At 50.2% G+C, this 24,143-nt stretch overlaps 10 protein-coding genes across 10 annotated transcripts; 7 read left to right on the top strand and 3 right to left on the bottom strand.

Moving 5' to 3' along the window:
- Positions 1 to 201: 201 nt before the first annotated feature.
- EI90DRAFT_2557596 (uncharacterized protein) lies at positions 202 to 1,409 on the top strand. The gene is made up of 2 exons (XM_039053227.1): positions 202 to 819; positions 895 to 1,409. Exons 1-2 carry the CDS (start codon positions 609 to 611, stop codon positions 1,359 to 1,361), a joined length of 678 nt encoding a protein of 225 aa, XP_038920433.1. The 5' UTR covers positions 202 to 608; the 3' UTR covers positions 1,362 to 1,409.
- EI90DRAFT_2557775 (uncharacterized protein) lies at positions 1,137 to 3,437 on the top strand. The gene is made up of 3 exons (XM_039053228.1): positions 1,137 to 2,391; positions 2,672 to 2,818; positions 2,890 to 3,437. Exons 1-3 carry the CDS (start codon positions 1,409 to 1,411, stop codon positions 3,116 to 3,118), a joined length of 1,359 nt encoding a protein of 452 aa, XP_038920432.1. The 5' UTR covers positions 1,137 to 1,408; the 3' UTR covers positions 3,119 to 3,437.
- Positions 3,438 to 4,111: 674 nt separating this feature from the next.
- On the bottom strand, positions 4,112 to 5,441 carry EI90DRAFT_3041941 (uncharacterized protein). The gene is made up of 4 exons (XM_039059142.1): positions 5,378 to 5,441; positions 5,165 to 5,270; positions 4,275 to 5,088; positions 4,112 to 4,173 (listed from the first exon to the last, which is right to left on the bottom strand). The coding sequence occupies exon 3, from the start codon at positions 5,027 to 5,029 to the stop codon at positions 4,433 to 4,435; it is 597 nt and encodes a 198-aa protein (XP_038920431.1). The 5' UTR covers positions 5,030 to 5,088; positions 5,165 to 5,270; positions 5,378 to 5,441; the 3' UTR covers positions 4,112 to 4,173; positions 4,275 to 4,432.
- Positions 5,442 to 6,294: 853 nt separating this feature from the next.
- EI90DRAFT_3118611 (uncharacterized protein) lies at positions 6,295 to 7,027 on the top strand (the record flags this gene model as incomplete). The annotated part of the gene is made up of 2 exons (XM_039063120.1): positions 6,295 to 6,390; positions 6,449 to 7,027. The coding sequence occupies 2 exons, from the start codon at positions 6,295 to 6,297 to the stop codon at positions 7,025 to 7,027; spliced, it is 675 nt and encodes a 224-aa protein (XP_038920430.1).
- A 579-nt stretch (positions 7,028 to 7,606) lies between these two features.
- On the top strand, positions 7,607 to 9,005 carry EI90DRAFT_2558277 (uncharacterized protein). Its single transcript, XM_039053229.1, has 3 exons — positions 7,607 to 7,873; positions 7,932 to 8,026; positions 8,082 to 9,005. Exons 1-3 carry the CDS (start codon positions 7,711 to 7,713, stop codon positions 8,805 to 8,807), a joined length of 984 nt encoding a protein of 327 aa, XP_038920429.1. The 5' UTR covers positions 7,607 to 7,710; the 3' UTR covers positions 8,808 to 9,005.
- A 1,322-nt stretch (positions 9,006 to 10,327) lies between these two features.
- Positions 10,328 to 11,423, top strand: EI90DRAFT_2556840 (uncharacterized protein). Its single transcript, XM_039053225.1, has 3 exons — positions 10,328 to 10,704; positions 10,778 to 11,102; positions 11,153 to 11,423. The coding sequence occupies exons 1-3, from the start codon at positions 10,415 to 10,417 to the stop codon at positions 11,225 to 11,227; spliced, it is 690 nt and encodes a 229-aa protein (XP_038920428.1). The 5' UTR covers positions 10,328 to 10,414; the 3' UTR covers positions 11,228 to 11,423.
- Positions 11,424 to 13,657: 2,234 nt separating this feature from the next.
- Positions 13,658 to 17,929, top strand: EI90DRAFT_3041930 (uncharacterized protein). Its single transcript, XM_039059141.1, has 3 exons — positions 13,658 to 13,908; positions 13,991 to 16,324; positions 16,395 to 17,929. Exons 2-3 carry the CDS (start codon positions 14,089 to 14,091, stop codon positions 17,660 to 17,662), a joined length of 3,504 nt encoding a protein of 1,167 aa, XP_038920427.1. The 5' UTR covers positions 13,658 to 13,908; positions 13,991 to 14,088; the 3' UTR covers positions 17,663 to 17,929.
- On the top strand, positions 17,924 to 19,746 carry EI90DRAFT_3041928 (acyltransferase-domain-containing protein). The gene is made up of 6 exons (XM_039059140.1): positions 17,924 to 18,240; positions 18,308 to 18,459; positions 18,525 to 18,604; positions 18,659 to 18,689; positions 18,740 to 18,940; positions 18,998 to 19,746. The coding sequence occupies exons 1-6, from the start codon at positions 18,006 to 18,008 to the stop codon at positions 19,532 to 19,534; spliced, it is 1,236 nt and encodes a 411-aa protein (XP_038920426.1). The 5' UTR covers positions 17,924 to 18,005; the 3' UTR covers positions 19,535 to 19,746.
- Positions 19,602 to 20,104, bottom strand: EI90DRAFT_2557140 (Tim10/DDP family zinc finger-domain-containing protein). The gene is made up of 3 exons (XM_039053226.1): positions 20,028 to 20,104; positions 19,885 to 19,973; positions 19,602 to 19,832 (listed from the first exon to the last, which is right to left on the bottom strand). The coding sequence occupies exons 1-3, from the start codon at positions 20,055 to 20,057 to the stop codon at positions 19,691 to 19,693; spliced, it is 261 nt and encodes an 86-aa protein (XP_038920425.1). The 5' UTR covers positions 20,058 to 20,104; the 3' UTR covers positions 19,602 to 19,690.
- A 50-nt stretch (positions 20,105 to 20,154) lies between these two features.
- On the bottom strand, positions 20,155 to 22,548 carry EI90DRAFT_3151951 (WD40-repeat-containing domain protein). Its single transcript, XM_039065757.1, has 9 exons — positions 22,412 to 22,548; positions 22,210 to 22,352; positions 21,856 to 22,135; positions 21,623 to 21,798; positions 21,526 to 21,575; positions 21,076 to 21,467; positions 20,680 to 21,025; positions 20,440 to 20,623; positions 20,155 to 20,381 (listed from the first exon to the last, which is right to left on the bottom strand). Exons 1-9 carry the CDS (start codon positions 22,488 to 22,490, stop codon positions 20,223 to 20,225), a joined length of 1,809 nt encoding a protein of 602 aa, XP_038920424.1. The 5' UTR covers positions 22,491 to 22,548; the 3' UTR covers positions 20,155 to 20,222.
- Between the last annotated feature and the right edge of the window lie 1,595 nt (positions 22,549 to 24,143).

Raw genomic sequence — 24,143 nt, 5'->3', positions numbered from 1 at the left:
CTGGCCCTCTTTTTCCCATGGGTGGGTAGATTTTAGCAAACCGACTACGGCGCGCGCGGCAAGGCATGCTGTTAACCTTGGTTTTCCAGAGCATGATCTGGATGCTGTTGCCCCTATTCGGCTTCTGATTGCACATGATACACATATGATCTACGTGAGTTGAAATATTATACATCAATTCTTCAAGCCCCCTCTGCTGGCACGCCTTGAAGAAGAATTAGGCACTGCTGGAGGTGTGGACAACATGACGACAGAGTCTTTGTCTCATCAGATGGGTTCTCTCCTTCTGATTGAGAACCCTTGGGCTCAGAAGAGACATGGATCCTGAAAAGCAGAGAAACGAATCAGATTTTAGTTGCGGCATTTCTCTATGTTTATTCCCTTTATGCACAGGCTTCAACACACCAAAGAAGAGAAAAATGTCAGGAAAACGCATGTTTACGCACCAAAGGGAAATTGATGTGACGCTTCGAGGACGACTGAATATTCCATTCAATCAGTTCTGGTCTTTGGGATACCTCTGTCGATGAATATAATAACTCACCCCAAATTTCGCGCTCGCTCCCCTTGTCTCCTTCAAATCCCCCGTCCCGACCGTTCAGCGCCGGATGAATCATTCCTCCAATATCCCCGACGACGACTACCCATCTGCGCGGGATGACTTAGACGACCCGAGGTCTCGCACACGACACTTTGCTGGCACAGTCGCAGTCCCCTCTCTCCCCGGTGCCATGGAACACTTATCGCGCCGCCAGTCAGCGCCTAACCCAGGAGATTCCCCCCTCCAGCCTTCGTTCCCCTCTCCAACTCATCAATATGGTAATGACACATTTGTTCTCCTTCCCAAGCTATCGATAATCTAACAACTTCCTCGCTCGTCGTCCTCTGCCGCAGGCCCCAGAATTGGACAGGTTGCTGCTCAACCACACCTCCACGGCTACGTGGACAGCCAGACACGATCACATTCATACCATAGCAGTAACAGCCAGTGGACTTCGACAGGAGGGGGACAGCCTAATCAGGCATCACTACCACAGCCTCCATACACAACTTCCGACGCTCACACATCAACGATGCCATACCCGTCCCATTCGCACCTGCACGACTATGCTTCTGACGTTTCGAACCAGCGAAGCAGCCACTTCTATGAACCCTCACATCCCAATACCCGGGTTGACATTCCGCCTTACCATTACCAATCACCAACCTCGGGGGTCATGTCTCATGATCATTTAGGGATGCGCCCCTCATCATTTGCTTATTCTGGACCCGTAGGCGTTAGATCGTCGCAGGCATGTGTAGCCTGCCGTAAACGAAAGGTACGTCCAGGCCTCCGTGTGTTTCCGTGGGGTGTCGAATGATTGAGCTGTTTCATGCCTAGGTTCGGTGCACCGTGATTCAATCGGACATGACCCAGTCTTCTGGGAGTGGACAGGGGTCAATCGAAAAACTTTGCGTTAGATGTTCTCGATTGGGTATCGATTGTATATGGAAAGATGAGCGTAAAGCAAAGACAAAGTCGAGATCACAGCCAAATGACGCTCCTGAGCAGCATGTGTTGACGTACGTGATTCTCCCCATTTTTTTTCTGGCCGGCCGCGGCGACCTCTGGCTGATCTCTGACCCATACTATCACCGGTACGGTAGTGTTGATACTGCCAGCACGAGCCAAGCAGGCCCCAACACGACATCCCCGTCATTATCAGGCTCATCTACCGGGAGTGGAGCACTCCAACGGCAACAAGCGCTTTCCGTAAGGACGCCTTCCTCGCCTGCATTTTCATCTTTCCCGCCTGGGTCCGCGACTAGCGACCCTTCTTACCCGCACCATAACGCTTACGATCCAACAAGCTTCGCAACACACGGGCATGATCCAGACCAGCAGGGGCAACAGCACTCGCGGATAAGTAGTAATTATGTGGGTGGCATGAACAGCAGTAATGCAACCCCCACGCGATACTCAGCCCCTGACCCATCTATATACACTGCCCATGACCTGGCGAGTATCCGAAGGACCAGCATGGGAAATTTGTCACGCGCTTCTCCTGTGCTGGCCACTCCCGTGCGTGAAACGCCCTTGCCGCAAGTTGCACATTCCCCCGTCTTCTACCCTTATTCCGTGTATAGCGAACAACAACAGCAACGGCCATTGTACGAAGATAACACTTTGTCTTCGGGATCGGGGATTGGGACTGGTGGCAATGTCCCTATTCGTTCGGACGAAAGCCAGAATACGACGACGCTACATCATTACGCGCCGCAGTCGCGTACCTATACACCACAATCCCCCCTTCAGCACCAACACGTACAACACCTTCCATATCCACCCCGCCAACAGGGGTATCAATATCATTCAGAGCAACAACTCCAACAACCCCCGCCTCCGCCTCGGTAAGATCTCGGAAGTCTTTCATTTTTTTTTCCACTGCTTTCATTCTTTGCATGCGCAAAAGGACTGTAGACATATAGTGCATAGTACAATTTTTTGCGGTCTCCATACCACATTTCACAACTTCTCCGTTCACCCTATCTCCTCACTCCTTCGGCTTATCGGATGATCACGCCGTCCCCTGTCCCTGAAAAACACCACTGTTTCCCTGGCTCCTCTTATTATCCGTATATACACACGACCATGGCCAGCACTTCTCACGGCGATGCCTCCCCCTCCCAGGTTCCCACTTCCTTCCCTGTCCTTCTCGTGTACACGCTCAACGCATTCGTTCCGATACGATACATCATGTCACATTCCTGTCATCAGTACACTGAGCCACGACGAGCATAGATTGCCAGTGCCGGGAGAACATAAGGAGGAATCGAGGTAAGGGCCTAGGGCTGGGTTATTCAAAAGTGACCACTTATCAAGTTTCAGACGATCGCTATTGTTGGCAGAATTTGTCCTGTTCTTTTTCTGTCCTTCGTCGTTGAACGAGATTATGGGTGTTGGGCCGGAAGCGTGGAGTACAATTTACATTACACGTCAATGGCTTGGGCGGTTCGGGCCGCTGTCGGCCGGTTTCAGAGGCTTCATTCACAACTGGCGGAGGCTCAAGCTATCGCATCCATCCCCGCTGGCTCAACTCAGAATGCAGTGAGGGGAAGTACGCTTGATGTCCGATAGTTTCCCCGCTGGGTTTCATTACGTCTTGACATCAGGCCAAGTTTACCTTTTGTGCAGGCGCCCCTGGACGTTTCATAATTCATTGTACCTTACTTGCATCTCAGCCTGGTCTTCTTATTCTGCAGGATGGCCTCGCCAACGTTGCTTCTCCGTTGCAGGCCGCTAGTAATTCCAATTCATGTCGGTGAGGTTCCAAAAAGGAAGGCTAAGCTTTGTGGCGGGCTTGAGCTGATGCCGCTAAGCACTTCCGCTACCGAATCCCCGATCGATGGCAGATTGCGTTCAAGTGCGTTCAAGTGCGTAGAGTCGTCGTGTGCCCGCGTTGATGAATGACGACACCCGAGTCATAGTAACAGATGGATCAGAGACTTTCGATCCTGTGATCTCGACGCAACGAAACCAAGGAAAACAGGAGTGAACAAAAGCACCCCCCTCGCGAGAAGCGTCGAGGGGATCAACATAGTTGCCTTTTTGGGAATTAACTTCTCTCATTGTGACCAGTTATGGAATGATGAATTCAGCGGTTGTCAGGCCCAGGTTGCGCCACGCCGCCACTCCGCCTACGACCCTCCTTGCGCATGTAATAAGCAGCGGGGTCCGCACGACCGGTATAAGCCGTGTAGTGTCCAGCTAAGATAATGAGTGGCCTTTCGACCATCATCGTCATTTTTCTCAAACTGCTTTCACCACACCCTGGCGTCTACTCGCTCTTGATGCCGCCGGAACGACCAGATACACCCTATCCAATCCAACGCATATCTCCGTGTGCACTGCAAGCGGCAAGAACAGGCGTGGTGTGGCGCGTATGTTACTGTCCCCGTCCCAGGAAAGCGAGAAATAAGGGTCCAGCCTTGATGAATGCCATGCGGAATGTATCAATACTGGTACATGCTTGGGTCCCATGAGATTCAGGGCTGAGAGAAGACGTTTTGTCGGTGGAATGATTATTATGAATGCTGAGTGTCTCCCTTAATCGCGGCCAATAGTGTTTTGGCATTGGGTAAGCGAACAGTAGACCGTTTCTGGTTTGCAGCTTTTTGTGTTGTTATTTCAAACTGTTTGAGCGCGTAAAGTGTAATGCAAACACACCCCATGGCATTACATAGACGATGCGGGATCAACGAAATTGCTGTTGCTGCAGTTTTAGAGTACATACCTATCTATTGTTGCCCCTGGAAAGTCCTACATGAAACATTCAACGCAAGACATGGGGTTCGTGTGGGTGCTGATTCACCACTATATATACGGATCAGAGCTATGATGCACGTTTGGATCTGTGTGACCAAATATCATGGTCTGCTTTGGGGCCCGAGTTTAGTTCGCGCCAATGTTTCGGTCCTCTAGGCCCGGCTTGGGCCAGCGGACATGACTCTGCCCCAACAGAGAAGACAGAAGACCGCCGGAAATAGCCAACACGTTGAGAAACAAAAAACCGCGTGATGCCCACAGTCGGCTCATCATTAATGTACGCAGTACAGCGGTGGTCATGTGGATGTGGGCGTGAGGCATGCGTGAGGGATCGAACGCAATGACAACCCAGAAGAGCACTTGCGCATTAACGATTTCATGCAACGCAGCGATCGCATCTGGGTCCATTATTCTGTTTCGCGGGCATCGACCCGGGGTGGCCGATGTAGTATAGTATGGGGATGAGTAATCCCCGTAAGGGGGGTCTTTGTTCAAACTCGCACAAGAAAAGTCCATAACAGTACAGGCGGTGTGCCACGGTGGCGTGGCCGAATGAGAATGTACCCTGTTGAGTGTGTGTGTGCGTGTGTGTGTAACATTTTTAACTCCGTATCTGTGCCCGTTGGCATATGACGGAGCGTACAATGGATTACACTGTACAAAATCAGTACATGGCCGCGTTAATGCTTTGCCAGCTCTCCGACCGCCATCCGCCGGTGCCATTCACCCTTTACCATCTCTTCCTGCAGTCGCCGGTATCCACCGAGTCGCAATGACCTAAGCTTTGGGACCGAATGAAGTCCCGGATGAAGGGGGTTAATCGGGTAGCCCACTAGGGATGGTGCTGTTGTGGATTACCTCCCTGTGAGCAATGGTACGTAGGGGCCAAAGGTCCAGAACCTCAGGGTGGTGATATCCAAATCTGGAAAGGAACGAGGGAGGCGAGTCCCATGACTAGTCGCTGCTAAGTGCAGTGAATCACCAGCACAGTGATGTCGTCAGATAATTGAGACCCACGCCCTCAACATGAGTTCACGTCGTAATTGGGGCGCTGAGGAGAAGGCTAGTTACATCATGAGGCCCACGTGTATGTCCTGCAAGTCCTTATCTCGCCATTACCACAAGGGGCCTGGACTGCGACTGAATAAGCTCAAAGGGTGCGACAAAGTATTCCATAAAGGATACGCGAAATTAAGTCCTGTGCACCTGTACTAGGAGGGCCTGATGGGTCAAATCGACACAATTCAGAGAATGAATGGAGTATTTGCTTGGAGGATTGTGAAGGCGCAGCTGTTGAAGTTATGGCCGACGCGCGCGCTCAGAACAATGGAGCAATCGGCGAGGAAAGATGTGATCAACCGCCCATAGGGTCCACGCACTGAGGCGAGCACTAACTTTATCGAAGACGACGTTAATTTCCACTACATAGGATTCATCTGCGTACAAGGGCGCCATCATAATCGTCGACTCTCATGATACACCAGACGCATGAGGACTGAAGACTTGTCTGGTGTCCAACTGCTGTACCGTTAGGATATCCCATTATTCATTGCTTATCAGCACTTGTTCGAGTGATGGCCACTCTAGGTGCCTTCCTATCCATACTCCAGTGGATTATCCAGCAGTCCTGAGTACAAACAACCACAGCATACGCACTCGCATTTTCGGCGTAAGGGGGCCAAAGCATTCGGGATTCGCCGAACGAAGAACGATTCACTTTATAGATCTGATGATTCAAGCAGTCGCTGCCATTGACACCCTTCGTTTCGAGAAGCAGGAATCCTGCGGTTGGGAAGCCACTTTACGGAATGAATCGGTCGGCCGAGGCCCAGTGAGGATGAACTTGCAACAAATTGTGATGGCGATTGGCTTCGTGTGAATCCTGACTGTTTCATTGCATCGAACACTATAAAACCTGCTTCAGCTATCGTCCCTCGCCTAAGATCATTTCCTCCTACCCTTTCTTCTAGTGAAAAAATCCAAGATTTATGCACTACACAGCCGTCCAGGATTTTATCATGCACCCGTATTGTACCCACGTCCAGAGCGAGGCATGCTACCTAGACACCCTGTGCGCTTCACAGGTGCATAAATTTTATGACCCATTGTAGCGAATCCACTCACCTTCGGCTCTCTCTTTAGACATTGCACCGTGAAAAGCACCACTTCGACGAAATGAACAGTGATCACACCACTGGGTTGAAGGCAACAACCCGGGGGCCCATTTCTCCTCCGGCTATACCTACAAAGCAAACGACGACTCCGCACCCATTCCTAGATGGGTACACCCCAAACTTCGACGTGAAACGACGCAAACATCCTCGTCTAGGAGGGGAGTCTGAGGAAACACCATTGAAACCGGTGGAAGGACCTCTCAAAATTCGCCTTCGTGTATCCCCTTCCATGAGCGCACGTTTAGTCGTTCGCAGAAATGCCGCGAAAGCCAATGCTCGGTCATACAATCTCTTTGGAGTTAGCCCTTTTCGTTCTACTTCCACCGTCGCTGCCGTTATGGCCCCGGTGCGATCTCGGAGGATTTACGGAGGACTTCCGTATCGCCGTCCCACCTCCGTCCCTCGTCTTTGCGGAGTTATTGGTCTGCAGCGTCCAGGTCGGCAACCGGAGCCGAACAAATCAACAATTGACGCGAACGTGGAGAAAGAGAAGGTTATCCTTCGTATTCGGATCCCGGAACATATGCGGGGGGTCAAGCTTCATTGAACTTACCTTTGTGCCATCTGTACATGTTCTGCTGTTTTCCGTTCTTCGCCGCTCTTGGTCTTCGGGAAATCTCCTTACACTACACTGCTGCGTTATATCTTGGGGGTCTTCGCTCCTTGTATCTCTATTGTTAACCGTTTGACATCTTTACATCTCTTCTATTCGCTTCAGTGGAGGGGTTCTCCTGGGATTGTGTTTTGGTTCGAGCTCGTGTGGCCGATAAATCGATCTATCCATATCCATTTATAAAACTGTGCGGAGTCTTGCGACCGTCGAGTCCCCAGCCTGGCTTCCGGCACCATGGCCCTATCGGAATGACCCAGTTCCGCTGCATCGCTTGAGCGGCCTGCCCGTCCAAATCCAGATCACTACCGCTTTGACCGATCCCGGTCGCTTTCGTGTGCCGACAACTCCACTTATTTGCTACATTCTCCGCTGTGTCTCGGACTTCGTCCCGTAATTCCGTGACCAACATTTAGATTCCTTGGGTGGGTCCTGCTGGGTATCCAGTGGCTTGTGACTCAGACATTTACGTTGTGACTAGTGGATTGGTTAGTCTGGACCGTTCGGTTTACTGCTTTTCATAGTCCAGTTCGAAATCTGTCACGGGGCTTGCCGATCAGTGTGCGTTAGTGTCAGTATAATGATGTGCACTGGGTCTCCCTATCTACCATGCGTTTGCTATGCTGCTGCTCCTATGGATCCTGGGTTTCTTCTTATCAGTATCGTCGGATATCACTCATTCGATTGCATCGACATCATATATTCTGATTTTGACTGCCTTGAGGCGGACCAAATCACAAATTTCTATCTGGACTGAAATATGCGTATCGAAAGGTATAAAGTGTAGGTGAGGGCTGGAATTACATTCCCCAACCTTCTGCACTCTCAACTTCACATTAAGCCTCTGTACATCTCGTCATGTCGTACATTACTCCCAATGCCTGGGCTTACGAGGATGATCTGCCATCCTTTTACCTCGACCTCGATTGGTACATGGTAAGTACACTCCTCTTTTTTTTATTCGTAAACTCATGTTTTTCTCCCATCATAGCCGAAGGTCTGCCTTGCGGCCTCCAGCACTCCTGGTGGTGGCGCCATGAAACGTCCAATCACGCACGTTTATAGAGACGAGATCGATGAGATCGATGAGATTGGCGATATTGATTATGTCTTTGGTCGTGATTGGAAACGAATGCGTGTGGCTTATTGCCAAACTCGCCGCCGTCGACCCGCTATGCATGCTGCTGTGGCTCTCACCACCAACGCTTCAGGACTTCGTTCAAAGAGGCTGTCTGATCGCCGTCGCCGTCGCCGGAACGTCAGATCCACTACTACCGCGTCTTCTGAACTTCTGAAGGGACTTTCCACATTCAAATTCAGTTTCTCTTTCTTAATCAAACCTACCCGGGCAACCGATGCGCTTCGAATCAAACAACGGGAACGGTATCCACCGCGCCGTTTCCCTACTTCCTCGCCGATCATGAAATTGGAATATGGGGTCCCACAAATTTCGTACACTTTGCTGGCTCATCGTAGGCTCTGCGATCGACTTGTCTCCGCAATGGAGTCGAGCGTCGCTGGTCTTCTTCCTTCATTGTCAGAATTGAGTACAGTGCCTAGTACGAGTTCAGTCCCCAGCACTGCATGTGATAGCTGCATTTCCCGATCCAGCAGTGTATCGTCCGTGTGCTCAGTGGAGAGCCTCGCCGCACATAGCTGTCACATACGGGGATTTTGCGATGTATCCCCCCCCGATTGGAACGATGTTCGATTATAGAGGGTGCAGAATGGAATGTTGAGATGCCATATGATGGTATCGAGGACTTGGATGAATATTGGGAGTTGCTTGAATACGCCTCTATCTGATTACCCTTCGTTTGAACACGTATATTTTTTTCTTCGTCTCAGTCATTTGTTTCTATGCCTGTTGGTCAATGTTTCGATTCGTTTTCGTGATTGGATGAACACATGCGATCCTTCGTAGAACGAACACGAGGCACAAAGAGCAAGGGCGACTCCTTGTCCAAACCGTCGAAGAGATTCACGGTCTGATCTTTCGGAAGCGTCGGAAGACTCTTAATTGCGAAAACTGCGCCAAGTGGGGGTCCAGTGTAGGGTTAACAATCTTGTGTGGCTCGTTCCTCAACCGTCAACGATTAATGCTGGATACGCAACGGGGCCGGTGGGAGGAAAAAGCTGAAACCCTTTCCGTCTCGTCCCGCGTCCTTAAATATATATGTGCATTGTTGTTACATATAGTTTGCAAGTACGTCGGCGCGACACTACACTCTGCTTGCATGAAGGATACATGAATTTTTCTAGATCTCTTAGCACCATTCATTTCCCTGCTTCGGCACTGACACGGTTTTTGAATTACGGAGTTTGCCAGGAATTATGAAAACGGTAAGAATTTATTATGTAAGCACTCATCCGCGAGAAGCTTGCCATATCCTTCCAATCGAATCACCAGTATGACGAAAGCCCTGTGTGTGCACGGGCTGGAAGGGGGACAATATATAGCTAATCAGAGGATGTCCAGAAATACGGCAATTTGTAGAGCGATTCAACAATGATCAGCAGATCAGCCAATGAATTCAGTCCAATTTCGATCCCGAAATATTTTCTCCATTTGGGTATCAGCCAACTTCCACCGAATGGACATACGGAAATCGAAGCACTGACAGAACATATTGCTGGGCGCCTGCATAATGGGTGAGATTCGTTGGGGGTTCTCATCACACTTGGCAAAGTTTGTCTCTCTACTTGTTACTCCTGTCATCTCTGAAACCTCAAAGTCTACATACATACCTCTCCTTCCCACGTGTGCCAGTGTTCCTTTCTCACTCCATGGCTTGCTTCCAGGTCTGCGGCCTTGAACTTGACAACCACTGTCGTTTCTTAACTTGGCTCTGATATAAGATCTCTATTCCCCAAGATCTAGGTTCTGGCTGCAATACAATCAGTGAGGGTAAGAGTCAACTTTCGACCTGGACCTGGACCTGTGATACGCCGACAGGCATAACAGGTGTCCTTCTTCTCCTTTTCAAACTTCACGACATAGGAGAGACGGTCAGCGTCAGAGCAACTTCTGCGCTTAACAACTCGCTGTCCAATATTTTGAATTCAATGTGACAATCATCCTTAAGAAGCTTCTTTCCCTGATTTCAATTCGTTCTTTCAGTGTTCTGACGAACCCGCCGCTTCCTTGACTCGTGCCGCACTTCACATACAGATTCTTATCCCCCTTATAAAGCCTTTGCATCCCCCCTTTCCCCCGCTCGCCGTTTGACACCCGATACCAACCATCGTTGTACATTGATAGACAGGCTATCAAAACCCCCAAGTCTTCAACTCCTCTTCCAAATCACATCACATCATTGAGGCATGCAACTCCCACTCACACCTTCCAAACCACCCATACCTATCTTTTCCCAATCCCCTCAATTGCAATCCTATGCTCGACCCCCTACTCGCAGCTCTGCACTCGAGCGCCGCCAGGATGGTTCCAAGGACTGCACTGTCCAGTCAAATTGTATGCTCCCTCCTCATTCACCCGATGGAACAGGTTCGGGGACCGTCAATAATAATAATATGAACGCTCAGATGGCTTTATTTGGTGTTGGAATTATTTTGTTGTTCTTCGGGGTTGGGCTCGGAGGATGGATCTTTTATCGGTGAGTTTTATGCTCTATATTCTCTCGCTGAGGTTTTGAGATTGACATTTATGGGCGTGGCTCTTCATGACAGACGACGAAAGAAAAGATCGATATTTCCCTGCTTTGGTCCACTTTCCGAATCTGCTCACTTGCAAGAATCGGGATTACGGAATGGTGTCAGGTACAGCAATGGAGCTGGGAACGGGCACGGCGGTGGCAACGCTAATCTGCACCCGTTGTCGAGAATAAGAAGACCTAGTCCAAGCGTTGTTGTATTAGAAGGGAGGAATGTTAATGATGTGGATGGGAATAGTTGCGAATGTCGGTGTGATTGTGCTGGAGGAGACGAGAAGGTGGGGGTGGATGAGGATGGGAATGTGGACAAAGGGGGCGACGGTGGGGGTGGGAAGGAGCCGGTTAGCCCTTTTCTTTCGTTCTGTTGGCAAGTTAACTGATATATTTGTAGACACAACGTCTGCCACCTGCTATTGTCGTTTCCTTTGTGAAGGACGCGGATTCCTCCAAGCAGTCTCATATATAAGACTTCGTTGTGGCGACACCCACTCGCGATACTCGTGCACCTTACGTCTTCCTGCCTTACAATTCACATTACTTTGACAGCGATTTTTCATTCACCATATCAGTGCAACTCCACACACCCATGCTTTCTAATCGCCCCACGAATTACTTCACTCTGGCGAACCCGGGTCGGTCGCACTCGTGTGTCTCGTTGTGCAATGCCCTCAGCACGCTCCTTCTCATTCAGGTGAAACCGCGTAACGGCTGCCCTCCAGATCATTTCAACGACTGTGATCCTTCTATGGTACCGTGACAGGAGAAGAGTTCTTCCTGCCCTTCAATTGCGCTGCCGAAGCACGTTGAGGCGGTATGTGACTGTGAATGTCGTATCGATCACTGAATCAGCGCTGATCCATGTTGTACAATGGTGAAGTTGGGTTTAAGGGTGAAACTTCCCACTTCCATCTGACACTCCTCGAGATAACACCAAGTGGTTCGAGTTGCGAACTGAGGTGAGGAACTTCGTGAAGGTGGCCTCCGTGGTGGGTGGCATGGGCGTACACTTGGCGATGGATTTCGGATCGACTGGAAGGGTTCCTTGTTGGGAGGAGTGGCGGGTTGGGAGAGGAGAGAAGACTCCTTGCAATCTCCATACAGATCCCTCCTTCCGTCCCATGGTAACCAGCATGATCGGGAACACTGCTCTGCTATCATGTCATGCTCCGCTTCAACAAGTGGCGTTAAGTCACAACCCCCGTCGAGGATTGGGCAACTCTGGCTTATTCCCTCGCCATCTTATTAAACTCACATTGGCATCCCCGTCCATCACGCCGGATCCCGTGTTGATTCGTGTTGATTGAATTGATTCGGCCACGGTTACCATCATGTCATCAGGACGAGGTCCGCGATGTGCGAACCTTCGAAGACGCGAACGTGTGCAACCACTGTTCCGATTTTTGGAATAGTATCATCCTTGCTTCTGCTTTTGGATAGGGATCTATTACCTCCTCGGATGATCATCTTTCGATGGGGATATTCCGGTCTCAGCCACTCGTCTTTCCTTCCAATCTCACACTTAAGATGGTTGATTTTCCCATTGCGCATTCACACTTACTGGATTGTAATAATATCTACATCATATACCTGATATCATCGTACCGCCACTCATTTGCCGGATTGATTTTGTTCGACCCAATTTGCACGCACAATCTTCACGTACTGTGATCAGTGATACAGTGATATGGACGGTACCGTGTACACCGACCAACCCAACCTAAACGCTATACGATCTATTGCAGGCACAGCCGAGATCGGGAAATACTTTATTCGCTTAATAAGGTGGATGCTTCGTTCCCCTTGGCTGAAAGATAATCCACGATCGAAGCTCGAAGCCCGAGTCGTTATGTATAACACGATGTGCCTGTGCTGATTGTACGTGCACCAATAGTTCCACACCCTGCAAAAACCTGGCACATTGAACACCCTGCAACTTCTCGATGACTGGTATGCGGCATTTGCTAGTGAGATATCCCGAAATGGATGTATTCTTATTAATAAGGTGTGTTACCTGTTATAGCGGTAGAAGAGGCAGCCTGTAGCGCTCGTGTGCTGAGTCCCAGTGAAAAGAAAGCACTTGTCGCAAGGGTGTCATCGTTTTCTAACGCTCCTCCACATCTGTGGTAGACGACTACCTTCACTGATTCCTCCACTCACGCGGAGGCGGCGTGTAGTCCCACGTTTCTCCACGAACTTCGGCATCCCTATCCGGCGCATACCAACCAGCCATCAGGACCCGATCTGAGGGTCTGCAGGAACTTCCCCTACTTCCGACTTCCGAACGCAGAATGATCAGGATTGCGCGTCTACGTGCTCTCCGGCGGAGAAAACTACGCTCTCCGCACCGCTGGATCAACCTCGGAGTCGATCCTCTTTGAGGCTGGCAGCGCGGGTCTGGCGATGATCTCGACTCGAGGCCTGTCCAATCCCTCTGGTCCATGGGAATAAGCCGCCAACCCCTGATTTAGTTGCCACACATCGTGTACCAGAGCAACTTGAGCAGGGGTGACTCGCACTTGCCATGCGTTTGGGTATCGATGCATAACCCCTTTTTCAACCTTGTTGCTCGAGAATGCTGCGCCGCCATACACCCGTCGGCCTTGGGCAGCCATGGTTCGACAGTGCGGGAGCAGGCCAAGAACAAATAGAAGAATGTATAATGCACTCGATGTAAAGTATAAGCATCAAGTCGCTTCCAAGTGAGGCTTCAGCAGAGGGGTTTCATAAAGGCAGGATCTGACGTTTTCAGCTGCTGCAGGATGATTTTGATATTATTTCGAAAATTGATTCCCGTCATCGCGGCGTTGTGCAGGGGTCGGTGAGCTTATACCCGTGAATGCATATATGCACTTCCCAATATTTGTGCTATTGTTGTGCTTGGTGCCTTCCAACCAAGAGCGGAAGTCCCTCCACGCCTTCGGGGATCGTATGTATGCAAAGAGAAATTTGTCGGAAGTTGCCATCTTTGTCTGACATTGAACCCAATCAATTCGTGTACGCCTTTCTGTCGCTATCTGGCGGCCTCCCTTCACTGTCGGAGGGCGGGGTGGAACATTTCGGAAGGCAGTTCCGTCCCTCTCGCGCCTTGTGCTTCACTCTTGAGTTGTGTGTAGCTTTGGGACGTGTATTGTAGGAAACACCCTAGAGGTGAAGTATTGGCCACTCTCACTCAATCACGCGTTTTTTCGCTATTCGGGTGCTTGCAAGGAAAACTCACTCATTTATGTAGTGCAACGTGAACCTAGACTGTACTAACGGTCCCTACTGGAATATTTCTTTCCGCCTAACAACGATACTTTCGAACGCCTAACTCAAAGCCATTTCTTCATGTCCTCAGCAGTGACCGTAACCCCTCCACCGCGCCAAGGCTCTCTCGATGATTCTATGCTCCCCTATAGATCCCGTGGTGAACCATTCACGGCTTCACGATCCTCGTCCTCGAGTAAACTAAAGTCTCGGACACCGACCCCAAGCGACCAGTTCCCTTTTGCTTCCCCAGCCAGCTCATCGACGCCGCCCAGGACATCGTCCAGGTGTAAAGCATCAAAGTCCAAGTCCCGTCTTGAGCCTTTGATTGCGGGCACTTCATCACCGAAACGGCCCCCTCCAAGAGCGTTCCTGACGCCATATAGCGTTTCGAGTGATAGAGAAGGCGGGGGTTCATCCCCCTATTCATCGTCAACTGATACACCTGGTGCCCATTTATTACCGCCGTCTCCACAATTGCCATACTTCGACAAGTATCCAAAACGTTCGGAGCGATTGAAAGCTAACCGTATCTCGAGAGATGATTTAGATGATTATAGATCCCCTTCCAGTCGATTAGCTGCCTCCCTGCGGAATGGCCGTCCAGGCTCTGCCTCTGGCAGACAGACAGTGCACTCGCCAGCTCCATCAATAACGAAAAGTCGGTCATCAAAAGATCCAGATTCCAGCGACAGGGATGACGAAGAACGCCAGGAAATTTACCCTTTTCCTTCCAAAGTTTCTCCGGTTATTCGTTCTCGACGCCAATTTCCTCCCTCGTCCAAAGCCTTGCATTCCATTCAGCCCACTTCTACTTCCTCGTCACCATCGACATCCCCCTCCTCGTCTCCACTGCGCCGTCCCGATAAGCAGCTACCCAGTCGCAATGCAAGCTCGTATCATGATCGTCCCAAGATTCCTCCTTTCGCCTCTTCCCTCTACACTTCAAATGATTCATCATTGAATGATGGTCCGTTGGTCATTTCCCCAGGATTTGATGTCACGGAAATGGACGCATTAGTTGATCAAATGAATGGGCATCGCAAAACCTCTTTGGAGCTCCCACAATTACCCTCGAGTCCATGGGATAATGTCATCACGAATCCTGGTAAGTCTGGGGGACCTCGCTATCATCCTCTCTACCACCCGCCGTTGCCCGACCCTCCAGGAGGTGTGGCGCTAGGCCATCTTAGGCCATCCTCCCGCAGTCGACCTTCGGCGATAGATCCTTCGATGTCATCAAGAAACACAAGATCGACAGCTGTTACGTCAAGCAGACCTCCAACCGTAGTCCCTACTTCTTCGCCGCCCTCTCTGTCTCGCTCCAGTGGTAATTCTGATCAATCTTCTCTCAATACATGTACAGAGCAGGTTGGCACAGATGATGTTACACTCGTCAACGATTTGAGCAGGACACTCCGAACTGTTCCCAAACTTGATAATCCTCCACCACCTACTAAAACTGTCATCCCTTCCATTACTGATATCATACGTGCTCATGCACCCGAACACCTCAGCAAGAACCGGTCAATACCACCACGTCCGCTCAATATGGTTCCGGATGTAGAAGAAGAGTCGGAACCGACAGATTCTCGTTCATCAGTTGATTCTGTGGCGGAAGAGACACTTAGAGCAACCTCGGTTCTAACGAAACAGTCACCTAATCATACTGCAACCTTCTCGCATAATCAAATGACCGCGCCATCCCGAACTTCCACTTCTACGACTCCCCGTTCTCCTGTCAGCCCTTCAATTCCATCTCCTTGTACCTTTACGGCTCCTACTCCCTCTAATGCTTCCGAAACTTCTTTTGACTCCCCAACAACGAGCACATATCCTTCTATGCAGCCTTCGAGGCCTTCAAGTCCTACCCGTGAACTGGCGCAGTATCTCCGCTCCCCCCGTCTAACACGGTTAATGCCTCTACGTCGGCCCGCCAACGCCGGAGTGACTGTATCATTTGCTGACGTTGGTTCACCAATTGGGCATCCACTCATTCTGTTTCTTGGACTCGGTTGTGTGCGGTATATCGTTGGTCTGTATGATGAAATGGCCGAGGCACTAAATCTCCGCTTGGTGTGCATCGATCGGTGGGGCCTTGGTAGGACAACAGAGGTACCAACAGAACGAAGGGGCATGCTCGAATGGGCAAGTGTGGTGGAGGAAGTGGCTGACCAATTAGGGTTGGAGAAGTTCAGTATCGTAGCGCATAGTGCAGGCGCCCCTTATGCGCTTGCGAGTGCTCTTAGGCTCGAGACTAGGGTGCACGGGAGCGTGCATTTATTAGCACCATGGGTGAACGCATCCGTTGATGGAGGTAAGCGGAAGTCTCTGTTTTTGCGGCGGAATACTTGGTGCTAACTCCCTGCTCCCTGCTCGTGTGGTAGGCTACAAGTGGCTTAAGTACATCCCAACTAGTCTCATCAAGACTGCGCAGACGGCGGAATGGAAGATGCAAGCATGGAAGCTTGGAAAGCCGCCATCTATTGCTTATGAAGGGATAGGATTCGATGTGAGAGCCGCGAACGCTGAGACCATCTCGATTTCTGCACAATCCACAACTACTTCCTGGGCTTCGCCTGCGAATGAGTCCGATCATTCACGACCCAGTATCAATTCGAGTGAGTATGATGACTTGGCGGATTTCAATGGGCAATTCGGCGGTCATGATGGTGTGGGGAAGACTGGCAATCACCACCTCACAAAGAAGTCGTCGAAGAGCAGCTTCCTTGGATTGTTCGAAACCAAGCCCAAGCCCAAGCGTCAGCCGGGTTTGGCACGCCCACAGACTTCCCGTACCGAGTCGTTGCCTTCTCTCGATGTGTCTCGTGCTCCCGGACCTGAGAGATCGCTCCGGAGTTCCAAGTCAAAATCTTCGTTGAAGAGTGCGAAGGGGACATCGATATTATCAAAGGCCGAGCTTCCACTGCCTGCTATCCCACTACAGGAGTATTCTCCTGTCCACTTGGAGTTTGACATTTCAGCCTTTGAAGCAGTGGAAGAGAATTCCGGTACGGTGCGGTCCAAGAAGACTTCTGTCCCTACACTGGAGAGTGTGTCGACAATGGATCGAGCAAGTGGAAAACGTTCGCTTTCGCTTTCGCCTGGTCCGGCGCCGTCGAGAACGAGAGATGGTAGGATTCCTCCCCTTCCTCCTTTACCAACCTTTGCCATGATCAAGGATAATGGACCACCGTCGCCATCTTTCAGCACCATGTCGACACCTGCACCTCAAACTCGTCACCCAAACTTTTCGACACGGAGTATCCCTTCTGGCTCGACTACATCGAGCGCTGGTTTCAGCATCGTGACAGCGTCGAAGGGTAACACTAAATCTAGTGGTCCAAGCCTTGCTTCTGCCCTTCTAAGTGCATCCCATGCTGAGGCGCTCAAAGGCGGCTCAGCGGACTTGATGGCTATCCTCGAGCGAGATTCGAGACCCTGGGGTTTCTCCTACACTGACGTGAAGCAACCAGTCAAGGTTTGGTACGGTGATCGTGATGATCGCATTGGCATTGGGAGTGTCAGGTGGATGGAGAGGACGATGAAGGATTGTACACTCAAGGTTCTTGAAGGAGAGGGTCATGGGCTGTTGACAAACGCGGATGTAGTTGTGGAAGTGTTGGAAAGTGTTGCGAAAGAATGGTGTCGGTGACAATTCCCCCTTGTTCACTCTTCGCAAGTATCGGCTGCCCCTTTTACCTCATCAATTCTTTGATTGCCTTTAGGTCCTTTGCATTAATTCTACCTGTTTATCCTGATTACTATCGCCTTAGTATTCCTCCATCCCTCTTTACACTTGCATACCTATGCATTTCATACCACGGTTTGACTCATTCGTTTTTCTTTGTCGCCTTACAGTCTGGCGTTGTCACAATGTAATCTGAAGTGACTGAATTTGACAAGCTGACATCATCTCGTGGAGTCATCTCGCGGGCGCGGCGTCGACCGGAGTGGACTGGAAACGGCAATCATCAATCCTCGTCCTCTCCTCGCCTATGCTAGACCTACATTCAAAGGTCCATTCGATACCGATCCCGAAACGCACAGGCGGGAGCTGGCTCCAGTCTTTGCGGGCTGCACTTTGGGTCATCTGTTTTAATGCGAGTCTGCTCCTCGTTTGCATGACTCAGATCCTGGTCGTGCCCTTCCGCTATCTGCCTATCCCTGGAGCCAGGGAGTTCTACGAAGATATAATAACTCTCACAAAGGCGTCAGGGGGCGTCCTCTTTGGTGAGGGTGTTCCAGCCTCGTCATGTGGCCCTTCGTTTCGTTAACACATGCCTGGCCGTGGGTACAGTCCATCTAACGCACTTCTTCGCCCCAACGACCTTTGTGATAACACACGAGGGAAATGAGGAAAATGAATCGTTATTCGAGTGCGATGAAGCCACTGGTGAGATTGTCGGCCTGAAGGCACCGCCCAGAGTAGTCCTCATGGCGAATCATCAAGTGAGTTACATTGACACAAATACTACTGATTCACTATATCTTAAGATCCTCATGATGCTCGCTAGATATATGCGGATTGGATGTACTTGTGGTGTCTGATGTACCTCATGCGTACACACAGCGAAATTACTATCATCCTTAAGAAGTTCGTCGTTGGTTACTACCTTGTCCTGACGGAAGCTCACCTGCGTTTGCACAGGTCCTTAAAGCATATCCCCGTACTTGGATGGGTAAGTTATTACACGAGCTGCGTATCACGCTGAAGCTCAAACAAATTCAGGTTATGCAATTTTTCCGCTTCATCTTCTTAGCTCGTTCGTGGTCTGCAGACCGATTATACCTGGGGAAGAAGCTTGTATCGTTGGCTCGTCGTGTGCAGCATGTCGGCGGGAGGTTTGTGCTCTTCATTTTCCCAGAGGGGACACTTGTCAGTCCCGACACACGGCCCGCGAGCGCGAAGTACGCAGAAAAGATAGGGGTTGTGAGTAATGATACGTTTTGCTGCCATCTTGACGAAAGATCTCAACAAATCCCTAAGCCTGACTTAGAACATACCCTTCTCCCTCGCTCAACTGGCCTGCTATTTTGTCTACGAACTCTTGGACCAGCGATCCACAATCTCCGTGTCATGGATGTAACCGTTGGTTATCCAGGAATCCCCCTTCATGGTTATGGGCAAGATCACTATACACTACGTTCGATATTCCTGAACGGCATACCACCACCTCAAGTTCACATACACATCCGTTATTACAAGATCGAGGACATCCCGATTGGGGAGGTAAGCACAAAGGATAGTGTTGGACGAGCTGAGGCATCCGTTGAAGAGGCGACACGTTTCGATGCTTGGCTTCGAGAGAGATGGGTAGAGAAAGATAGACTGATGGACACCTTTTATCGTGAGGGCGCATTCAGACAGGAAGCTGGCCAGACATGGACGCCCCCAGTCAAGGTTCCGATCAGGGTGCGCCACCCATTCGAGCACTTACAGGCATATGGATTCTTTATCCCAGTGATGGCTTGGCATGCTTGGAAGATATTGGGGTTTGGCATTCACAAACTTGTATATACTTAGCTGGATTCCCTCTGGTCTGGAGAAGGACGCAGGGATCTGCCCTTCCTTTCGTTGCGTTCACCGCTGTAGATATTTTCTGCTGGGATGTTGAAGGGTCGCAATATTGGAGGCATTCAGGCACGTCAAAGGTCACTGTATTGTGGATGTGCCCTCCATTTATAGTGAAGAATGGGCCTGTCTATTTGCTTCCAAGCGGTTGACCATGTGCAGGGAAGTGTCGAGGAAACGTCCAACACAGTTCACGAGGCATTTTTCTTCTCCTCTAGCGAACCGTGTTGAAACGCTACCAGTGATGCATCTATGTAACTGTGAATCAGTTCTGGAGCTCGCGTGATGCTTCCTACACCCACTTATCCCAACATGCTGAAGTCAAAGACTGCACAGTCTGTTGCACACGTTCTCTCTTTTGTTCTTCTTGAAGAAACTTTTGAAGCTCTTTCTGTGGCCACAAGGAGTTTAACCCAAAGAAAGATTAATCGGGGCGCCTACTTGCCTGCGTAGCTTCGTCAAACTTTTCAGCCATAACAGATGTCTCGTGACCCCAAGCACGGCGCTTATGCAGTCGGGTTCTTCCGATCAGACGCTTGTAAGTAAAAGGGGAATTGACTCAAAATCGCCACCCCCAAGTGTGTCAAACATTGTCGTATAGGGAAGAAAATACATATGCCATACAAAGCAAAGACAAAGCTTAAGAGAGAGCTGGCACACCAAGTTTAGCAACATCTAAAAGCGCCACCGTTGCGTCTTCCTTTGCTGCGACGATGTAGCGTCCATCGTTCAGTTTCCCCCACTGGATATCGGCAATGTAAGCTTTCACAAACGGCCACGACCATATAGGTTTTCCAGTCTAGATGTAAGGAAATCTTCTTTCACAAACGAGCCACCAGGACTGCGCAAAGACGTACCTCGACACTGTATATGACCATATAACGAATGCCCCCCAAGCAATAGAACCTCCCGGTTGGATCGAAAGAATGGGTGAATATGTCTTTAGGAAGTTTGGTGCCCGTGTGGAACTCGTAGAACTTGCGAATGCATTGTTTTGTGCGAATATCCCACAGAGTGGCCTCTCGGTCTTCTCTTGAGAACCTACACCAGTTACATGTGAGCGGCAATTGCATTGAAACCCGAGATAATAAGCTCACATCGCTATGAGATTATACCCGCCGTCCTCAGACGGAACAGGAGACCACTGAATCATTGAAACAGCTTTTTTGTGAACACCAGATAGTGTAATATAAGTTGGCCGGTTTCCTCGCTTGTACCCTTGCTCCATTATGTTCCAAACGACCGCAGTTTGGTCATCAGAACAAGAGGCAAGGTGGTGACCCGAAGGTGACAGTCGTACTTGATTCACCTCATCTTTGTGCGCGTCCAAAACAACGAGGGGTGTATCTTGGCCAAGTTTATAGATTATAACTAAGCAGTCAGTTCCACAAGTAGCAAAATATTCCTGTTCAATCCATTCAACATCGAGGCAACAACCGTCGCCTCAATCGCTTGTCAATATGCCGCCGTCACAGCGTGTATCAGGCACTCACTTCGATGCCCCCTCAAGGTTTGCAGTATGCGTGCCTGCTGAGGAGAGGAGAGGTCCCATACGCACGCAAGTGAATCCAGTCCCGCGCTCACGAGCCTATCGCCTGATGGTGACCACGCAACGTCAAAGACGGGTGCGTCGTGCCCGAATAGGGTTGCAAGGAGTTTCCCTTCCGGAGTCCAAATTCGAATTGTTGCGTCTTGGTGACCAACAGCAAGGTATGTACCGGCTTTGTTCCATGAGATAGACGTCATGTCGTGGGACTCTTTCGGCTTAAGGACGGGAACCGCTGGTAACATTGAGGATTTGGAGAAAAGCGGTCGAGGTCCATACATCGAATCACGAGCGTCAGGTTGGCCTACTTTCCAGATAGTTATCGAGCCGCCCTTCCCTCTAGAGTGTAAGCCTCTAAGAGGACTTTCACGATGCATTGAGTAGACTCGTAACTCACCCACTCGCGACAAGACTTGGATTCGCGGGGTTCCATGCACAAGTAAACACCTGTGGTCACTTGAGATAAAACTAACGCTTTAACATACAGCACGAACCTCCCCAGCATGACCTTTCATTAATGAGACACCATCAGGCTCCCCGTCAAGCGGAAGGAGTCTCCCGACCCCCGAATGGAGACTTAGCCTGGCTTTTATTGATTCCATAGATGAATTGGGATTCGAGCTACCAGAAGCGACAGGAGGCTGAGCTGATGTGCTCCTCGAACGTTCATCTGTGTTCTTCAGCGATTAAGATATCCACACGTACACCAAATGTATAATTTCCATACCTGGCGAAGGCGCACTGTCATCGATTGTTCGAGAGCGCTTCTTCGGACGTGACTCCTCTCCCGTTTCAGATACGAGTTTATCGATGACTCCATTTTGTGATGTGGAACCTTCCTTCCTCACTGCTTCAATGTTGGCTGGGTCTGGGAGTATGGGGGGTCTAGGCGGAATTTTCGGCTCCTCCGACAAGGGTCGATCATTTGGTGCTCGGAACCGGCCCAATAAAGTCATTGGCTCTGTGTCCTGACCATTGTCTGTCCCCTTTCCCTTTTCCTGAGACAGCTATAGAAAATGCGCAAAGGCACGTCGGCGGAATTAATATCAAGCATTCAATGCCTTCACCTCAAATCGCCTACTTTAAAGTTCCTTTCCGCCTCCATATATAACAATGCTTTTCGAAAGAGCGTAACTATCTCCCCTCGGGGAATGGGTATGTGGGCATTTGGTGAGTTGTCGAGGTGGGCTTCGCCTCGAAGCGCCCAAGCGGAATGCTCAAAGCCTAGTGGACGCGCTTTTAATAAACGTTGCCAATGCCATGTAAATATTGCAAATGCCCACCAGAATCAAGGAGGTAAGCGTATATAAGACAATTTATTTCATCCGCAGTGATACGTTGGCGCTTGGGGACGTCGGTCATTGCAATATAGGAAATGAGGATCACGGAGCGGATGCAAGTTTCGGCCTCAAAGGTTGTTTACATGTCTTCGAGTCAAACAGCGTGTTCTGGATGAGTCACGACTGTCGAACACTAGTCAGCAGCACACTGAGGTGTACTTCTGGCGACAACCTATCTGAGGGAGTTCTAGACGTGACCACAGCGGTGGATAGGAGAGTGCACCTCCCTCACTTGCTGAGTTGGCAACTGCTCAGTCCTCAGGCTGCTTCACAAGAACCCTGTCGTGCAAGCAGCCAATATAGTGCTTTTTCCCTTGCTCTCGCCTCTCCAGCTGTGTTACCTCATCTGGCCATCCGTCAGGTTGTAAATGCAGATCTCAACCTCACGATCGCTAGCCTCTTTTAAGTTCCGCATTGTGTTCTAGCGCCCCTCCCCTTGAGGGGCTAGATCTATTCTATACGCTATACGTTAGGGCATGATCACTTCCTCATTAGTTTCAAGATTGCCACCATCCTAATTACGTCGAGGACGTTTGAGACTCTGACTAGTGGTCAATGCCTAAGATATGCACATAATCCTCGTAAACAGGCCGATTGCATGAGTAATTCTAGGCAGGGTAATCATACATCCCGATCGCGGCGAGCTTGATCCATGACGCAGTTGGGACCAGTTAAGGCGCCGCCCCCAACATCCGATCGACGATGGTATGTTCCCCTTTGTTGCTAGGAATGCTTCCTTCGGGTGCCCCGAGCCTATCAATGGTATTTTATTCTCGACCCGCCCTATATCCCTGGCTCTGGCACTCTTTCCCATCCGACGTTCAGAAGCGACGGATTCGAAGATAACTGCTGCTCGCTGGGCTGCCCGTGCCTTGGAATTATTCTCTGCATGCCGTATCGAAGGCCAAACTCCAGGATTGGTTGCCCCAACCAGGGATTATCTGTCATGAATATGGCCCAGGTTGAGTATGCCTCTGGCATGAAACATGAATGGTCAAGTGCTGATACCCAGTGTGCGGTCGCAATTGTTCGAGGAAGATCGATCACAAGTCATTGATGCGACTGAGGGTTCTGGCATTGTGATGCTCTGCGATGTCGCGGAACCACTTCAGAAAGTGATCTCCGCGCCTCCTACACAATCCATCTGGGCACTGTCTGGTTCATAGCACAAGCGGCGGGACGGAGCGAAGGTGTTCAGCAGACCTGGGTTAACTGCATTCCACGTCGAGGGGCGGGCGGAAGCGCTAAATTCACGATATTTGGTTCATCACAGTTGTCGTCAAAGATTGGTGCATCAGATTCGCATCAGATTCGGGCGTCTCTGGCATTCTGCTTGGAGTAGCCGATTAGCGTTCCCTTGAGGTTTGTAAGATACTGCGTCATGGTATCTTGCTCGATATGTTTCTCAAAAGGAAGGTCGTAGCGGTCATTATGTACTCGCTTAAAAGTGTTGCTGATGTCTAGCAACTCATCTACGCGTGCCGTCGCCCTATCGAGGTGCTACTTGATCTCCCAGTCAGTTTCGATGAAGGGGAAGTGGGGGGGGGAGCGATGCGTGGTCTGCGCAAGTGGGCGAGGTTCATCACGCTTGAACTCCCTTACCATCCATTCGTCGGCTAGCGAAGCGATCAAGGCGGGGATCCCGACCCTGCTGATGAGTCGAATGGGTAAGGAA

The sequence above is a fragment of the Cantharellus anzutake genome (assembly GCF_015039405.1).
Source record: "Cantharellus anzutake strain C23 chromosome Unknown EI90scaffold_8, whole genome shotgun sequence".
In the NCBI taxonomy this organism is placed as follows: domain Eukaryota; kingdom Fungi; phylum Basidiomycota; class Agaricomycetes; order Cantharellales; family Hydnaceae; genus Cantharellus; species Cantharellus anzutake.
This window is presented reverse-complemented; position numbering and strand designations above follow the sequence as displayed.

Excerpts from the sequence above, each read along its gene's own strand:
- EI90DRAFT_2556840 (XM_039053225.1), top strand. The coding sequence starts at position 10,415 with ATGCAACTCCCACTCACACCTTCCAAACCACCCATACCTATCTTTTCC. Across the intron at positions 10,705-10,777 it reads GGAGGATGGATCTTTTATCG|ACGACGAAAGAAAAGATCGA; the intron begins GTGAGTTTTATG and ends TCTTCATGACAG. Across the intron at positions 11,103-11,152 it reads GTGGGGGTGGGAAGGAGCCG|ACACAACGTCTGCCACCTGC; the intron begins GTTAGCCCTTTT and ends ATATATTTGTAG.
- EI90DRAFT_2557596 (XM_039053227.1), top strand. The coding sequence starts at position 609 with ATGAATCATTCCTCCAATATCCCCGACGACGACTACCCATCTGCGCGG. Across the intron at positions 820-894 it reads CTCTCCAACTCATCAATATG|GCCCCAGAATTGGACAGGTT; the intron begins GTAATGACACAT and ends CCTCTGCCGCAG.
- EI90DRAFT_2557140 (XM_039053226.1), bottom strand. The coding sequence starts at position 20,057 with ATGGCTGAAAAGTTTGACGAAGCTACGCAG. Across the intron at positions 19,974-20,027 it reads AGTTTGACGAAGCTACGCAG|AAAGAGCTTCAAAAGTTTCT; the intron begins GCAAGTAGGCGC and ends TTGTGGCCACAG. Across the intron at positions 19,833-19,884 it reads ACTTCAGCATGTTGGGATAA|ATGCATCACTGGTAGCGTTT; the intron begins GTGGGTGTAGGA and ends ACAGTTACATAG.
- EI90DRAFT_3041928 (XM_039059140.1), top strand. The coding sequence starts at position 18,006 with ATGCTAGACCTACATTCAAAGGTCCATTCGATACCGATCCCGAAACGC. Across the intron at positions 18,241-18,307 it reads GTCAGGGGGCGTCCTCTTTG|TCCATCTAACGCACTTCTTC; the intron begins GTGAGGGTGTTC and ends CCGTGGGTACAG. Across the intron at positions 18,941-18,997 it reads ACGCAGAAAAGATAGGGGTT|CCTGACTTAGAACATACCCT; the intron begins GTGAGTAATGAT and ends CAAATCCCTAAG.
- EI90DRAFT_3041930 (XM_039059141.1), top strand. The coding sequence starts at position 14,089 with ATGTCCTCAGCAGTGACCGTAACCCCTCCACCGCGCCAAGGCTCTCTC. Across the intron at positions 16,325-16,394 it reads GAACGCATCCGTTGATGGAG|GCTACAAGTGGCTTAAGTAC; the intron begins GTAAGCGGAAGT and ends CTCGTGTGGTAG.
- EI90DRAFT_2557775 (XM_039053228.1), top strand. The coding sequence starts at position 1,409 with ATGACCCAGTCTTCTGGGAGTGGACAGGGGTCAATCGAAAAACTTTGC. Across the intron at positions 2,392-2,671 it reads CAACCCCCGCCTCCGCCTCG|GTTCCCACTTCCTTCCCTGT; the intron begins GTAAGATCTCGG and ends TCCCCCTCCCAG. Across the intron at positions 2,819-2,889 it reads GAACATAAGGAGGAATCGAG|AATTTGTCCTGTTCTTTTTC; the intron begins GTAAGGGCCTAG and ends TATTGTTGGCAG.
- EI90DRAFT_2558277 (XM_039053229.1), top strand. The coding sequence starts at position 7,711 with ATGCTGCTGCTCCTATGGATCCTGGGTTTCTTCTTATCAGTATCGTCG. Across the intron at positions 7,874-7,931 it reads CGTATCGAAAGGTATAAAGT|CCTCTGTACATCTCGTCATG; the intron begins GTAGGTGAGGGC and ends CTTCACATTAAG. Across the intron at positions 8,027-8,081 it reads TCGACCTCGATTGGTACATG|CCGAAGGTCTGCCTTGCGGC; the intron begins GTAAGTACACTC and ends CTCCCATCATAG.
- EI90DRAFT_3041941 (XM_039059142.1), bottom strand. The coding sequence starts at position 5,029 with ATGGCACCGGCGGATGGCGGTCGGAGAGCTGGCAAAGCATTAACGCGG.
- EI90DRAFT_3151951 (XM_039065757.1), bottom strand. The coding sequence starts at position 22,490 with ATGACCGACGTCCCCAAGCGCCAACGTATCACTGCGGATGAAATAAAT. Across the intron at positions 22,136-22,209 it reads AGGCGGAAAGGAACTTTAAA|CTGTCTCAGGAAAAGGGAAA; the intron begins GTAGGCGATTTG and ends CATTTTCTATAG. Across the intron at positions 20,624-20,679 it reads GGGTATAATCTCATAGCGAT|GTTCTCAAGAGAAGACCGAG; the intron begins GTGAGCTTATTA and ends TAACTGGTGTAG.